The following is an 18,203-nucleotide window of genomic DNA, read 5'->3' on the forward strand; positions in this document are numbered from 1 at the left end:
TACTACATAGAAAAAAGGGTTTTTTCCTTTTCTACAAACAACCTTTCTTCCTACCCCATCACTTTTTTTCACTTTTAATGCAAGTGGCTTGAGTTTCTTGGAACATTGTGTGTCAGACAGACTACTAACACAGAAACACCATCACTGAAAATAAAAGCAAAACAAGAAAGCAAATGAAAGAAATTAAAAAGCAACTGTGAAACACAGAAATATGCTACAGTATCTTTTCAAGTGAACATTATAAGTACACAAAAATCGTAAGTAATAATTGTTGCTATTTACAAGTATTTGAACGCTGATTGACTTACAAGTGTCCACTAACATTGTTAATAGCACAATAGGTTTAATGTTTACAGCTTCAATTGTTTGCAATATGATCTCAAGTATAACAGTCCCAGCATAGATCAGTGACAACAAAAGCACAATTTTCTAACTGGATATGCTTTTCAATCTTTGCAATCCACTGAGCTTTCTCACTCTCTCACTCTCCAAATGCATCTTCTTTTGTTCATAGCAGCAGTCCAGGGTCAAAAACCAAAGAAACAAAAAAGTATATTTTCAAACTGGAGAGATCTCTGCAGACTTTAATCATGTCTATTTAACAAAACCACACAACTAGTAGAAACACTCTTTCATGTTGCAGGACATCATACCTTCCACGGTGCTAACATAAAGATATGCATATCTCTGCTAGGTGAAGCATAGTTCTAGAGGTCTACCCAGTACATAAAGCTCTGACACACACATAGTATTAGCAAGTCTAAGTAAGCTAAAGTCATTGGTCCAAAGTAACCATTTCTTATAACTGGTGCTCCTTTGGACTCTCCACAGATCCTGGGGCCGGTTTATAAGACTTCAAGTTGGCCAAAGGAATGTCAGTGATGTGGTTGCCAGTGTTGAAATGGCCCTCACTGGAACCATACTGCTTTCGATCATTGAACTGGTTTCTGTTGCTATCTTCTTTCCAGGTCCTGGTCAATGTGTGCCCATTAACTAGTTTGTCCTTCTTAACCCATTCCTTCTGAGGTGCAAAGGTGGAGAGAGGAGACTTTGGCTGTTGGTATGGGCCTAAGCTAGGAGGCATCCAACAGTTGTCTGAGTGACCCAAAACCAGGCATTCTTGAGTACACATCTCTGTAGCTTCAGCTAATCCTCGTGGACCAAGAGGCCCATCTGTAGAAGACAAACAGAAAAAGAAAAAAGGGGAGAAAGGGGGAAAAAAAAGACATAATATTAGATTTTGATATTTGTCATGAAACAAATATAAACATATATAAACAAATATACATATACCTCAGGAGAAAACTAACAATGATCCCACAACCAAATATTATGCTGGTAAATTCTACATACATTTTCATTCTGTTAGAGATTAGTTGCTTTGTAGGGCGTATACTCCCTGTATATGGTACCTGCCTAGTTTCCAGAAGTGGAGAATCAGTTCAATTATCCCTATGCTACTGATCTCGGATCCTACTACGGATAAACTTAACTCCTTTATTCTAAGTCATATCAAAAATATAGAGCTAGGTAAGTGAAAACGTCCAAGGAAGTAAACCTACCCTTACAGATTCTGAGTGAGAATTAATGCTTTTTAGGGCCTGTTATTTGGATGTATTCTGTTCTGCTTTCAATTCAATTTACTCCTGAAGAACCTTGGTGAATTAACAGCCTACCGCAAACTGAGAAACATCTGCACTCTCCAAAAACAGGATTTCCCAAAGGAATGTGCTGTACACAGGATTATTCTAATATTTACTGCTTTACAAACACAGCTTGAGGCACAGTTCTAGGTATCTATCCAGTGGATGTGCACTCCAATGTATAGTCTCAACAAGTACGAGGCAAGTTAAATTTTCTTGATTTACTATGAAACCAGTAAGCAATTCAAAACATTGCGTTGGGAGAGAGAACAAAATCTGTAACTTTTCTGACCATTCAACACATCTCAGATGCTACACAGATACAATCATAAAAGTCAAGGGGAAAAAAAAATTCTTATGTAAATCTGGCACTTTAAAAAGAAATGTTCTCATAATTCTTTGTAAGCTAGAAATATAAGACCACAGGAGACAGAAATGAAGGTTGTTGAAGTACTATGCATATTAAATATCTACATAACTTTTCACACACTGTTGAGGACACAGCAGGCCAGCTGCAGGCCTCTCGCAATCAAGCAGACGGGTCACCCATGCCTTCAGCAACACTAAATTCCTCTCAGTCTTACTGCATTTTTAAATTACTTAATTTGCTCATCGGCTCAGGCTGGTTGTATAAGGATGGTCAAGCCAGGAAAAAGGCAGAAAAATCACTTTGTCTATTTTTGTTAGATATTTCTCAGTGTCTGGGATATTCTTTGCCAGAAGTCATTGCTGTGTTTAGTTTTGAGCAAGAATTTTGAGATGTCTTTTCTTCACTTCAGACTAAATCAATGGGCTAGCAGTGAAAACATTTGAATAGTTAAGGAGACATATTTCCTTGATTAACCAGCCCAGTGACAGGAAGGAAATTATAGATTGATTTTTGAGAAAGAACATTAGCAAGTAGGCATGAATAGCAAAGTTACTAATCAGAAGAAAAATGTCAGCAATGTGTCAGGAAAAAAAAAGAGCATCTTAATAATAATGTAATTGAAACTCACAATGATAAGTGAAGACAGTCTAACAAAGATTTCTCTGTTAAAATGCCAAAGAATATTTTTGTTCTCTTGTACTCCATGCATATACAATAAATTACGCTTACTAACATCTTTTTCTGAACACTGAAATTAAATCAATTAATTTAATGGAAACTCCTATTCATTTCCAACTGCTTTTAAACACAGATATAAAAAAAGAAAACATCAGGCATATTTCCACATGTTATATTAGTAATTAGCTAACCTTCTTATCTCTGAGCAAAAACTCTTTTTGAATAACTAGAGAATATGGGGTCCTCTGTTGATGTGATAGAATATAATAAGCTATAATAAAGTAAGCAATAATAAAAGTTGCTACTGAATTTCCCACATAAGAATGTGTCCTATTTCTGAAAACTAGAACATGAAAAATGTATAGAATCAATGCTTTCTTCCATTTAGATCAATACAAGGTGATATAATTAAAACAAAATCATTAAGAAAAAAGAAAAAAGCAACTGTAAAGTAGGATCTAAGCAGAGATTTCAATGAGAACCATGAACCACAATTCTAAAATGAGACCTGAAAGAGAGATGGTTTTTTTCTTTTTTTTTCTATAAAACTCTTGTGATCCTGTATTATGAAGTTCTAACCAAACTGAGGCAGGCACTTAGAGAGAAATAAATCCAAACCAAAACAATTATAAGTAAAGAAAGGACTCACAGTACATTGTTCACTTTTCCAAAAATTAATCCACATGTTAAAAGCTGACTTCTAATTTTTTTTAGCTGCCAACTAAAGTTCAGTTTTAGTTTTTTTCCCATTTCAGAGAAAAAAAGGTGAGAAGTGGCAGAACTATTTTCAATCTGTCTACTCTCCCAGTAAACTACTATTTTATTGAACAAGAAAGAAAAAAAAAAGTTTTGCAGACATTAAAACTTTCAAAATAGAAAGAAAACATTTTGCCACAGAATTACACTTTTCAAGAAGGATGGTGCATCTACTCTGCGCTTCCAATATGCAGTGGAACAAAAGAATAACAGGAGAGCCTTCAGTATGATAGTTCTGCAGGAGATATGTTACTTTTTCTGTTTAGTTAAATAAATTTTGAGATAAGACTATCATTTCCATTTAAAATTTAAATGACCAATCAGCTGATTTTAGTTAAGAATAAATGTACATGAGGCCCTATAAGCTACATGACAAACTCTTTGGAAGATTTACTTCATGTATTTTGCTTTCTGTAGTAACAGTCGTAGGCAGTTAATGCTGTTCAACTTGGAATGAATTTTAAGCATCCTTTGCTTTAGCCATCTCTAAGCTGACAGACTTTCTGGAGAGCACAGGAATATTCAGATATCTGCAGCTACTGTGAGCAGCAGACAGGAATGGGGAAACAATGCTGAGATGATTGCCAGTGCAAGAATTGTTCCTTGGGTGCTTTTCAGTTTAACAAAATACCACTGTCCAACTTAGACCTGGAAAATTAATTGTTGTGTGAGAGTCTTCCCCCGATCAACCTTCCCTGTGCAGAGATGTCAATCAAAGGCAAGACCATGCAGTCCTTATAGCAGCCAATTACAATTTTGATATGGATGTTGGTCACACCAAGTGACAGCTGTAGACAGACTGAGACACTCTCCTTTTGGGAGAGGATTGGGAATCTCAGGGAACACCTGAAGGACACTTCTTTTAGCTGTATAACTGTTCAAACAGCTGGGAGCTATGTTACAGTCTGCACACACCTCTACATATGCCTGTATGTAAGAATGCCCAGAATTGAAAAGAGGTTCAGACTCCTACTGAAAGATGTATGCATATTATCCAGTCCTCTGTCTCATGCCTTCCAATCTGTAAAATGCAGGGAATATTTACTTGCCTTACTAAAATATTGTGAGGTTTAAGTTAAAAAATGCCTTTCAAGGCTACATCTAATATATAACTAAGAATTACATTTTTATTCACTTTTGGTTTGAGCCATCACAAGAGAAAAAGAAATCCACAAAGTGATTTTTTTTAGAAATGCGAATTGTTAGAATAATTTTACTCTTAAGCTACTAAAGGGAATGGTCATGTTTACTTATTGAGGAAAAAGGCAGCTTCATTCATAACATGTGTGGTGCCTGCCATAGCTATCTCCAGTTAAGGCCTTTAGATAAACCAAAATTGCTTGGTAAATATTGTTGCTAATAATGGTGACAATCATGATTTAGGGTATTCTACAAATTTTCTACTGTGAGATAAAAGAAAAAGATGAAAAGGAAAAAAGAAAGGATCTCACCTTAAAAAAAAAAAAATAAAAAAAGAAGATTGTTTTTACAATTAGGTTTTTGAGTTTCTGTTTTATTATATTTTCAATCAAAAAATTTGTTCTTTTCTAAGACTCTTTATCATTCAGGTTGCTATTTAGCAACATAAAGTGCAATGATCATAAGCAATATGATAAGAGAGAGATTTTCTGGGGATAGTGTGACTGAAGAGTTGGCTGCTATGTATTGAGAAAGCCATAATGTTGCCTTAATGGTAATTATCTTTCTCCTCCACCACAGCTGAACAATAGTTTTCACCCAATTTTCTAAAGTTGTTTCATTACCACATACAATGACACCACTTAAAAACCTGTTCCTGCTGCTTTAATTTTATAAGTGCATTAATTTGTTTCCTTTCTCTTCACAAGAATGTCACTGCAATTTCTATATCAAGCTTTTCCATGCTGAAGTACTTTATTGATATATGGAGGAGTTTTTTTTCAAAGTATTTGTTCTCTGAACAATCCATAATCCGTGCGGCTGGTTATCAGTCTTGGCTGCTTGAATATATAATGACACAAGTGCTGATAAAACTGTACAAGCCATCTGTCTCTGGAGTTAAATGTTTTGAAAGCAAACACAAAAGTGCATAACAAACACTCCCTTAAATTGTCTTTGTAAATATTTATATCAGATCTGACCCAAAAATGCTTTTTTGTTGTTATTTTATTCTGTTAATAGCTGTCAAGCAGATGCATGACTTGCCTACTCAAAAGCAGACAGGTGTAAGAGGGGAAATAATGTATGCCACTCAAGAGCTGGTCATACCCTAATGCTGGAATTTCTGTGTGGTCTTTTATCTCTTTTTATTATACCCAGAAGCTAAACAGCTATTTCATTGATTAACTTACTGCTGCAATTAGCAACTAGCTTCTGGTGTGATGACCAGCTGCTTTTCAACCTGCTTCTTTAAAACTCTCTTGCTTACAGCCAGAGAATTAATTCTTTATTTCTGAAAGAGTTGAGGCCACAAGATTATTTCTACTTAGTGAGACTTTTTGGTCTCAAGCAAAATGAATAGGTACTCTTTGCCCGAGGGTGCTAACATGAAGTACAGTGGATTTGAACACGGCCACAGTTGTGTTTCAGAAAATCATATTTATTTAACTTTTCATACTGCATCTTAAAATGTAAAAGAAAACAACAGCAACGTTTTCAGCTCTGTTTATCCCCAAATACAGAAAGGGTTGTTTTGGGGGTTTTTTTGAGCTTTCATGGGCTACTTTACTAAATGACCTTCTCTGATTTTACAGCCTTCCCCACATATGGAATATTCATGGAACTGAAATGACATTATTCCATTTCATAGAGGTTTTACAACTAATCATATATTAAATATAAAAACTGGAAAAAAGTTTATAATTATGAAGATTCTTTTGCCTTTTATTTTGCTCTTAAGTATCAAACAAATAAGTGGGGAAGACTGTTCTTTATTTCTAGTCTGCTAAAAAAATAATCCAAGACTACAAAATCACACACATGCTGTGTAGGGTGTGCTTCCTTGGCATTATTAATTAAAAGAAATACTCAGTGTCTATTAAAAATATATATTTTTAGTGACTTATTCCATGGTCATTCTATCTGGCACAGTCAATTCACATTCCATCCTCAAATTACCTTGTTCATAGGTCCCTGGATTCCTCCTATCACTGCTACCAGTTTTGGTAGACTTATCAGTACCACCTTCTACCCTGCTGCTTCTCTCTTGCTTTCCTGGTGTTCCATCCTCTGTACTAAGGTACACATCAAGAAACCCCTGCTACTCTCTGCTCCCTGTCTTGGCTGAAACTTCTCTTTCATCAAGGCTGAAATAAATAACACTGTAAGGTTAGCTTATATCTGCATTACTTAGCAGAGATTAGCTGTGAAAATCCTTAATTAGCGCAATGAGAGGAGGGGCAGGAAGCAGGGGAAGAAGGGGTGTGTGGGAGGGACTGCCCAGGATACAGAAAAGCAGGAACAAAAGTATTTTCTGAAAAGGCGGGAAAACCTCACACAGTAAGATTTTCTACGTTATTCTGTGAAATATTTAAGTGATCCAGATGGGTTCTATATCATTTACATGACTCTGTACAAAAACTCTGCATGACTTTGATTCCTTGGGCAGCTAAATTTTGAAGGCAACAATATTCAACTGCTCGAAATTTTTTTCTAACCAATTGTGTGATGACTGAAGTCTATATCTTTTCAGAGCCTAAGAAAATGAACAAAGTAGAAGTTAAGAAAGTACTCTGCATTTATCTCAAGTTCCTTTCCCCTACAGCTTCTCTATCATAAAATTTATAATGAACAGCAGTTACTTTGTTATATTTTTTTTTTCTGATGTATTTACTAGAAATTCAATACCATTACTACTCAGAAGGTACACCTCCATCAGTAGTGGCTCTACTGTAAGGATGCTGTTTTTACCTGACCCTACTTTCTGCTCCTATTTCCTTCTACTATTTCTGCATTGATATGCATGTATATAAACCTCTCTGCATCTCCATGTGTGCATGGTCAGAAAGTACACATATAATTCCTGTGTCTGCTAAGCCTGTAAGATACTAGGGGCCAATTTTACTTAGTGCTGCCTAGTCTTTAACAACAAACAGACATGTGAACCAGCATGAAGCCTGTGACCATTCTGCAGGCAAGTTGCAACAATCTGAAATCATAAGGTCACGTTCCTTGCAACAAAGGTGTGGGAAGATGCCACAGGAGGTGTCACAAAGTGCCATGGTCTGGAGTGCTGAGCTGCAACTGAAAGCTCAAACCTGAATGATTCTTCACTGGTCCATCTCCATTACTTATCATGTGTTGCATATTGCCTATATTCGGATCTTTATGCCAATACTTTTTTTTTAACTTAACTGGGTGAAACTTTACAATTTATTGTTTTAAAAAAAAGAAGTAAAAAGTGTGTTCACTAGATAATCTAGTGGTTCTTTCTGGTCTTAAAAATCTACGTATCAGCAACCATTAACATAAAGCTGCATTTTGTATAAGGTTTCACTGACAAATGAAGCCAATTCTAGCATACCCTTTAGAAATACAGAAGACACAAAATAATATCTGGGATTTTTATTCTGACTTAATACATTCTGTCATTAAAAACAAACAAACAAGTGAATAAACAAACAAACAAAGACACACAAATGACTGCAATTTGTATTCTTAGCTGAAGTGTCACATTGTGGATGCAGACAGTCACCTTGCAGGAAGAGAAGGAGAAAAGAAATGCAAACAGTATTTGGCAAAAGAAAACCCGTTTGTTAACAAATAAATAAAGATTAAAAGCTTTACCCAACTCTCATACAGATTTCATTCTTTGGGCACAGATGAAAAGTCAACATTTGCAAATGGAGATAGTCCAAATTCAACAATACATAGGCAGCCAGAACAGCAGATTCTCTCCCTGAGAGGATATTGTTATTTAGACAGACTTTATGGCACACAAAGAGCAGACAGCATATCTTTATAAATTTGCAACCATCTTCAGTATCGCATGGAACTCATCCATCTTTTCGTCTGCTCAAGCTACTCCTCTGAAGAATGCTATCTCATCTAATTTTATTTCCTCAAAATTGGCAGTTTTTTCCTGCCATACATTTAATTTTAGCAGGACAATCTAATGCATAAGAACTCCTCAGAGGATTCAAATGAACCTTTTAAATTTGATTGTATCACTTAATGAGACCAGTGTTCAAATATTTGGAATAATATTATTTTCAGCATTTATCTTTTTCATTATGTAGCTCTTCATTTTGCTGCCTAAAAAAAGTCTTTGTTCCCAAAAGGTGATGATGGATGGTGATAATAAAATATTCATAAAGCATCCCATGGTCACAATAATTTACAATCTTTTTTCTCACACACCTAAATATTTATGATACTTGATCAAAATATTTTGTTGAATTGATTTACAGGCAACATGCTGAGACAGCACCACTTTTGACATGGTCACATTTTCTGATCTATTAATATGCCCCAAACATGAACCTGCTGTCAGTCTAAAAAAACTGAAGTCTCTATTTGGAACATTCAGTCAACTGTTTAACATAAAATCAAATTTTGGTTAGTAATTTCTATAAATTCTCTTTGAGAAGAGGTAGGATTCAATGTGGAAAAAGGTAGTCAAAATAAGAACTGGCAGAATGTTGTGAAACTGAGCTGAACAATAGTTATTCCTACTCTGCACAGTGTTGTGCTGTTTTTAGATGCCTGGCCATTAACTCATTTACAGCAGGAAAAAAAAAAAACATTCAGGTTGAATTTAATTTCATTTTTTATGATTGTTAAAAAAGGCTAAAATAATTTGTTTTCCTGATAATTTTCTAACTTACAGTAAAATCCTGACTTTCTGACTTGTGATAAATACATGTCCTGGCTCCCGGAGCACGGGCATGGTAACCTGGGATATATTAAAAAAAGGATATTGACTTTATTGAGCAATAACTGAATAAAGGCAAAATTCATAATCATCATCATCTACATATATATATGATGAATTGTTCTGCTAAATTATATATGATTTTTTTTATTTGTATATCTATATATTTTTTATTTTATCTTTTATATGTATTTCTGTCCATTGATAAATAAGGAATCTGTGTATGACAGCTGGGACTTATTTCCTAAGTATTATATTCCTAGCATTAGATTGACCTCTGTAAAGCAGAAAGTGTCAAAATAAACATTTTCATTTAAACATTAATTTGAGGGAAGGGAAGGGAAGGGAAGGGAAGGGAAGGGAAGGGAAGGGAAGGGAAGGGAAGGGAAGGGACGGGAAGGGAAGAGAAAAAGTGATTACCTCCAAGGAATTCAAGGGGGAAAATCAGACAATATCAAAAAGCTACAAGATTGTTATACTCAAGAAAGCAGCTCATCTAAGGACAATGAAAATGAGCATTTATGCTATGGTGTTTAAAACACACTGTCAATTAAGAAATATAATTAAGACTATTTTTGCATAAAAGTATAAATTCATTCTGTAATTTAGTTAATTACAACTATCTCAATAAACATTCAATTTAGGTTGAAATGCATCTTTTAATGAATCCCTATTTCTAAAGTATGCTTCTTGCCACATGTGTGTTTTTGTATTTTCCTTCAGTACAAATCAGACCAAAGTCAGATTTAGCTTAAACTGAATTTGTTGCAAATTTGTGGCAGATGCCTTATGCGTACATGTTATTATGTAAATAAGTAGTTTAACTGATTTGAAAATTTGAAGTACATTTCTCTTAGCAGAATTTGGACCTAAATCTGGATACTTGTCCCCCTAACTTAAGCCCCTTGACTCCGACTAATTGAAAAATGTGACAGGAAAAAGTGCTTAAATAATAATAAATTAAGCTTAAATAGTAAGCTTGATTATATTGTTGATTTTGTCTTCCATTCTACACAAAAATATGTCCTTGATAAATATCACAGGACACAGATGTCAGAGATGTCATTAAACTAATCCAGAGACAAAAGCACCATTTCCTAATTCTGTTTGTATAACAGCATCTCATTGAGATAATTTTGTAAAATTCAGCTCAGTGCCAGCTGAGTTGTCAGAACTGCAGGCATATTACACAGAGAATACTAGAAAGTGCTTTCTTTTATTATGCCTGAGCTATACCCATGCTACAATTCCTTCTATTTCTTTAAAAACTATGTTCATTTACATCATTTTTCAGAAGAGATATCCATAAGTCTCTTAATGAGCTCATATAGTTTACAGTAAAACTCCCATTAAACAAATGTTCCTGAGTCAAAACACTCACATTTTATTAAACCATGCTTGAAAATTAACCTGTGCTGCATTTAGTCATTACATTCAATGTACTGCAAATTAATATGGAAGCAACATCTGTATGCAGCAAATACTTTTGGTTAGTCATACAATCCAGTTTGGATGTTTAGAAAGAGCTATACTTCCAAGCTTCCAAATCTCACGTAGAAGACTGCAGAAAAAATTATCTTTGTGATTCTGAAGAAGAATTCAAATAATATTTCACATGAATTATGAATCCACATTTAACGGAGGAAACGTTATTTTTTGATAACCTTATTTTGTCTTCTTCCTATTTGATGAAATATCTCAGCAAACGAACCCTTCTAAACATGTAACACCTCTTTTTTTATTATATTTTATTTATTCAAAAATAGCATGAATAAATAAAGGAGGCTACTTTAAATTGCATTCAAATCTAAGTACAACATAAAAGGCTTGTCTGAAATGAGTGCATAAAAGGCACATAGAGTAGGTCTAAACTAACACATTTAAAGGAATATCCTGGATGTCATCTTCAGATACCTGGACTTTTTAAAGAGAATATTATAATTTATTTTTATTTTTGAATAGGTTAAAATGGATTAAGCAAGATGTTTGAAGAAAAATTCTTACTATGAGCATAGACCATGAATATTTACACACACAACAAGCTACAAGCTCTTTATATTCTCCTTTATGTCTGTACACATTCTGGTTTCTCAAGCATTAAAAAAATCATGGGTTCATATGCAAAGAAAATTTTGGGAAGGAACAAACCAAGAAAAACAGTTAGTTTGATTTCCTCAAACCACTGGGTTTTTATAATACCCAAAGACAAAATGGAAGGATTGCTTACTTCCAGAGAATTAATTTTGTTGCTATAAAATGTGGCTAGAAAGAGATATTTCTTCTCCAGTCACATAAGAATCTGACAATTTCTATGACATGAGAGTTGTGAATACTTGGCGATACACTGCATCTGTTTTCTTGGTTCCAGTTTTAGATGTAAAAGTAAACTGGTTTTATTTTCCACAGGGTAACAATAAATTAAGAAAAAAAAAAAATAAACGTGTGATATAATCTTGGACTCAAAATTAATGATGTATAATATAGGCTTATCAGTTTCAAGCTTCTGAAAATAATGGGTAGTATGAACACATTTGTGTTTATTGAACTTGTAGAAATAAAAACATATGAAGCAACCTGAGAGAAATAATATATTTTTCTTCTTGTATTATAAAAAAACCCAAAAAAACAAACAAAAAGCTGATTTACCAAAATGGGAAAAGCAGTCACTAGATTTAGCTCACTTAAAATTTCCATTCACCTCCCTTACAGGAATGGCAGTGCAGATGTTAATTACTGTTCATAGAATGTCTTGTCAAAACACCTAAGAATTATTGTTCTGTTAATGACTTTGTCCTGTGCTCGGGTTCAATGGCTGATTTCAGACCAAGAACGCTGAAAAGGATCACTGACACTTGGTTAGGACACCCTGTCTTTCCCTGTAAACACCTGCAAATAATGCATGGCTTTGTGCCAACAATTTAGCTGTGGAAGAGAAACTATTATAAAACTGTATTCATGAGGGAAATAACAGTTAATTTTAAGATGATTATTACCCTTGTATCAAGTGAATTATTTAATGGCAACTTTGGAGGCAGCAAGTTTTTTTAAAGCAATGTCAAATGCTTAAAATCATGATGAGCTGAGATACCAGAATTCTTTACTGATAGACAAAAAGATGTATTTCAGGTCAATGTATTTAGTGAGACAGCAGACACAGGGAGCTGTTTTCCCACACAGTCATTGGTCACATACATCCTCCCACTTGAAATAGGTTGGAGTTTTGCTACTGTCTTCATTGTGTGTAAAACTTGGTCTTCTGTCACTACAGAACACAAAATGAATTTTACAGGTAGGCCTGATTTAGGAAAGGATGCACTAAAGGAAACAGATTAATTCCCTTGTGATCTGCAAGCCATTTCTTTTGCATTTAGCTTACCTACATACCATACCAATTCTTCCTTTACAAGTTCCCCAGATCAGGATTCTACTTTTATTCCAAGCTGTCCCTTTATAGTTGTGCTTACTGTCTTTTTGTACATGTTTTCAACTCAGTTCTCATCTCTATTCCTGTATTTTTTTTCAAGAAAAAACCATTCCTCTCACCATCTTCTCAGATGCCTGGATGACAAATCCTTCTCCTATAAATTTATATCACTGAATGTAGTTAAGAGATTTCACTTTAAATGAGTGATGGAGCATCTTCTTATAATTAATTTAGGTATAAAACTTAAAGTTATTAAGGACAGAATGCTAGGTAAGGTTGGATTAATTCCAACCTGTGGTTCAGCTTTAGAAACATTCATCTGGAAGTGTTCAAGAAGCATCTGGATGTGACATTTGGGGATATGGTTTAGAGGGGATTATGGTAGTGCCAGTTTGATGGCTGGACTCTTGAATATTTCTTCTAGCCTTGATGTGATGTGGTCCTGTGATCTGAACCAATTATGAGAAAATGTCTTGCATATTTGCTGCTTAATGGATCAAGGTGGTTGTTACTGAGAAGACAAAGATAAGACTGAAATAAAATTTTAAATGTTTGTGATGCATATACCTACATGGAAATCACAGGTACATGTATTTTCTAATTCCTCCTTTTGATTAACAGATATCCTGTTGATCTTTTCGTTGGTCTAGTCCATAAAAATTAGTAAATCACCAAACTTAATGTACAGAAATGAATCTGAAAAGCTCTTGCAATTATACTGCTTTGATTAAAACTCCCTTAAAACAATGAGAAGTTGTAGCACCCATTATTTACACAGCTTCATTGTAGATAGCTAGATTTAGCATTTGAATCTGGAGCTATGTCTCACCTTTGGCTTTGCCGTAACACTTCATCATTTTGATCTTTTAATGCGTATACCCAGATTAGGAAATGTTCCTTAAACAGTTAATTATTTCCTTAAAACTAATTGCTGCATCAAAAACCTGAGATTTTTTACTTTAAGCTCTGTCACTTGTGAGTGGATTCGATCTGGACAGAGCCCCTATTCTACCAAGGCTTTCAGATCATTCTCAAAGCACATGGTGAGGCTTTTTTTTTCTTTTTTTTTCTTTCCTGCATGGTGACACAAAAAATAGAATGGAATTTCATTTCTGAATTTCACTTTTAGAGTATTTCAGATATCACTCACCATAGCAGTATGGATTTTTGAAGTATTAAGGGGCCAAAGCTTTAGCTGTAGAACAGTGGGCCAGGTCAACAAAACTGAAAAAGGAACAACTGAAACTTCCACTAATGATAACAGCATTTTTGAGTGCAAGGTGAGAGGAGAAACCCTTCACAAAAGTTTGAAAAGATTGATTACATTGTAATTTGTCTTTGGTCCCCCATTCAGGCGTTAAGTGCTAGCAGTATTCCTGATTATAATGGAAAATTTTGTTCCCTGCTGTGGGGAGAAAAATAGCACTGAAAGCAAAACGCACCTGGCAGACACCTTGAATATGGAACTTTTTATTAAGCACTGCATTTTTTCTTTGTTAATTAATCTATTTCACAGTCTCAGGTAATCACTTTGCAACTTCTCACTAGCCTGACTTTCAAAGTAACTTTATGCTCTGTCAATTTCTATACCCGTGTTGTCAAAGAGCATGGGAATGACATAAACCTCTTGGTAAATTGTCCAGTGCTGTCTTGCACCTGCCTTTCCTGGAAGGCACTAGCATTAAAAGCATTCTTTGTTCTAAATGTTGTGCATTGACAATGTATTCTCTGTGTCTCTTTGCTTAGTTTTTGTCTTAGCAAACCTCTGGAGTCCTACTATTTTACAGCTAAAAGATGGAGTTAGTGAGATCTCCTTGTTGACAAGGCTGATTAAGCAAGACTGCAACACTTCTTTGCACAAATGTCCCGCTCAGCACGGGCTGCAGCAGGCACAGCACCAACTAGAAGCAGTTGCTTAAAGTCTGTTGCATATCATCTAAGTTTCCTTGTCTGTGCTTTCTGTACTTTTGTCTGGCACCTGCTGTAGCAAATGGGAGGCATTTACTACAGACAAATGGGCAAAATAAATCGGAGGGAAAATCCACATTCAACACCAACACATTTCATAAATAAATGATGTACAGAATAAGCGCTACCTATCTGGAGTCTCCTAAATATATACTGAAACTTGGAGGGGAGAAAAGCAGGCACAAGTTTCTGAAAGAATAAAACAGAACAAAAAAGAAAAGTATAACACCATGACAACTGATAAATGGGGAACTCTGACACAAATATTTTAACAATGTTAGATAATGTGAGAACATCATGGTAAATTACTTCATTTTTAGAATCAAAGGAAATTGACTCTCTGGACTTCAGCAGAGCATGTGATGAAGTTCCATATAGTAAATTATTTTAGTTTAGAAAGAATATGGGCTAATGGAACCTGTAAGTTGATTCAAAGAGGGAATAGATGGAGGTGGAGAGACATCCCACATAATTCAATATCAGAACTAATCCTGAATATTTTCAGTAATGCCCTTAATATAGACTTATAGGGAAAGGGCTGATGCAATGTGTGCTGACATGAAACTGGAAAGTACTTTCAGTGAAAACCAAGTTATCAGAAGAATTAAAGAAAGAGAAAAAAAAAAAGGCAGGAATGTTTCAGGTTAGAGAAGACTAGGAGATTTTAGCTTTTCTCTTTTAGAAGAATAAACCCAGACCCCAGACAGACGAAAAGGTGAAAACTATTGATAAACAAATAGAGACATTAAATGACTTTGTGAAGTAAGAGAAAGTGTTGTCATGAGAATAAATCTCACCACACAGTGTCTATGATAAGACACTATTGGACTCCACCTCAACATTTAGATTCTTATATTATCCCACAATAAAACCAGCAGACTTTATTTTGCAAATTATTGGAAGTTTTTAGTCTTGTATTTAATTGCCTAATGTCTGACTACAGTCAAGGTATCTGATGTACAATAGAAGCTTGTGCAGCAATAAAGTGTTAAGAAACTATAGTCACAGTGTACTGTTTCTAATACAAGACAGATAAAAGTATTTATAATTCCTTACAAAGAGAATTTGCAGCATTAAGGATAAAAACTTTTAGCAAGAAGGTGTGATATTTCAGTATAAATGGTTCTGAAAAATCTCATCTAGCAAAGGAGGGTACTAGAAGAAGGAATAATGTGACGAAATACTGGCATTTCTAATTGAAGAATATCTTTCAGCTAATCAACTAAATTCTTTCAACAGGCTTTTTCACAATGTGATTTTTCTGAACTCCTCTAGGTTTTACTTTACGATGAGATGAATTGTGCCCTGGAAGTTGCTACCTCTCCCTGCTGACCACTAAATTACCCAAAGTGCTGAGTACAGGTGTATACATGGCATCCTCAGCTTCTACAGCTAAAGCAACAGAAGACAGATCTTTCAAGATATCTCTTAAATCAAAGACAATGTGCACGACCTCAGCAGGGTCATTTGGTTCCTCTGTGTCTTTATGCTCATCTATAAAATGAAGATAACAGAATTTCCATACCTTACAGGGTAACACATGAGATTGTGGATTACATAGCTCTCTAATACCATGGCAATGGATGCCCTATAAGTACTCAAGCCTATTCTGGACTGTTAAATGAGGAAGCCAAGAAGAACAAAAAGTAAAACTTGCAAATTAATGTATTTGCAGAGAGACCCATTTCATACCTCCCTGAAGCAATGCACCATTGAAAGATGGGATTCCTGTAAAGCATCCTGTTAACCATAACACTAAGAGCAATGTTTTTGGAAGAGGTGGTATTCCTCCCTCCTGAATAAGAGAATTCAGACTGAACATGTGTTTCTCTTTTGTCACAAGCTGGTCCATTTGTCTCATAACTTAGTTAAAAAAATGCTGCATCAAGAAAGTAATACTTTATGTCTATAGCTGCTGACACATTATACATCATTTTAAAACGTCTGTGCCCTATTTTAAGATGGGTACCAGGGAAATGTTTTCCAGTATTGAAATATTTACTGAAGCATTCATTCCAAAACATTTCTAGAGTAACAACTGGACTTATGCTAAGATACACGTGAGTCTCACATATGCAAAGGATGATTTTAATCTTGTTTACACCAATGCCAGTTGGCTTCAGCTAAATGACTCCTATTTTACCCTAGGATTGCTGTCAGAATCATCCTTATTTCAGCCAGAGCTTACAAATCTCCAGTGGGAAAATGCCTTTTTATTGTAAGGATAAATTGGCATTCACCCAGAATTCCCTGGGAGAAAGGTTTTTTAAATCACACTGATTTAGAGAAATGTAGAGGCCTTGTTTATTTAAAATCAAGTATATGAATATTTTGACAGCAATACTAGAAGACATAAAGAGAAGGCAAGCATTCAAAGTTGCTACTTATAAAAAAAAAAGAAAAAATACCCCTTGTTACATTGTTTGGAGCTAATGGCTGTTGATGGAATTTGAAGAGTGCAGAGAAGGAGGTACAAAGAAGTACTTGTCAATAGTAAGAACAACAGCCCTATATTTGCAATCCAGTGTTTAAAGCCAAAATAGACATTCTTTTCTCTGTTTGATCTCAGGAAAAGCTATCTGCAGCTCACAGGCCCAAATTTGAGTCTTCTTATATCACTCAAAAGAAGTACTGAGATAACTGCGCTAGAGATGACAGACTAGTAACCCCTCTAGCAAGCCAGACCAGTGGGGGGGTGTCATGTGTTTTTGTATCTGGGCTGAAAGCACTCTTCCTACTTAGAAATGCTCTCTTTTCTTCTCCCTGGTGCCTGAAATTCATTCTCAAGAGATATGAAAAGTTGAAATTCATCTCATAGGAAAAAAAGGTGTCTTCAATTTCCATAGGAACAAAGAATCACAAAACAAATGTAAATCCTTTCCTCTTTTTATTTTCTCTCAAGGCAGAACTGCTCACAGACATCATAAACCTAATCCCCAGCTGTATCAGCTGTTACAGCAGCACTAAAGTCAGACAGTGTCACCCCCAGAATCTGTCCCTGTAAGAGAGACATAAGAACAAGTCAATACTATTCAATATCAGCCCTGTAAAAAACAGTGAAATAAGGTCTGTTCACTTGTAAATATAAATTTGCAGCAAACATTATTGCTAACCAGACTAATGTCAGGACAAGAAAGAAAAAATTATGTCCTACTGCCCTATTGTATTTTAATTATAAAATTTTCTTTCTCTCAAGGGATTTGCACAGCGTTTTACTTGTTATAGTAAATTGCAACTCTAAATAACCCAAACCATATTATTCAAACCATATCCTGAAATATCAAAAACAGAGCTCCTAATCTTAAAATCTAGTAACATTATCAATTGAAAGGTATCACTTTACTTCAGTTTGCCAATTCTCCTATTCAAAAACAAAACTTCCATAAGAGCAAACATATTGCTAAAACAGTGCAATGGCAAGCTTTCACAGTTTAATTTTCAGTGGGCAATCTAAGAGACTGTCCTAGTAATGGTTTTCATTTACAATGGCAAAGATCATTCAAATCTAATTGT

At 35.0% G+C, this 18,203-nt stretch overlaps 1 protein-coding gene across 3 annotated transcripts in view; it reads right to left on the bottom strand.

The window, feature by feature from the left end:
- Nucleotides 1-615: 615 nt before the first annotated feature.
- The window catches only part of PCDH9 (protocadherin 9), a 670,370-nt gene continuing 652,782 nt past the window's right edge, over nt 616-18,203 (bottom strand). For all 3 annotated transcript variants that reach the window (XM_058825601.1, XM_058825600.1, XM_058825599.1), the window contains one exon: nt 616-1,173. In XM_058825601.1, the coding sequence (XP_058681584.1) occupies nt 800-1,173 (374 nt within the window). In that variant the 3' untranslated portion in view covers nt 616-799. The remainder of the gene's footprint in view (nt 1,174-18,203) is intronic.

Source organism: Ammospiza caudacuta, chromosome 2, assembly GCF_027887145.1.
Source record: "Ammospiza caudacuta isolate bAmmCau1 chromosome 2, bAmmCau1.pri, whole genome shotgun sequence".
Lineage (NCBI taxonomy): Eukaryota > Metazoa > Chordata > Aves > Passeriformes > Passerellidae > Ammospiza > Ammospiza caudacuta.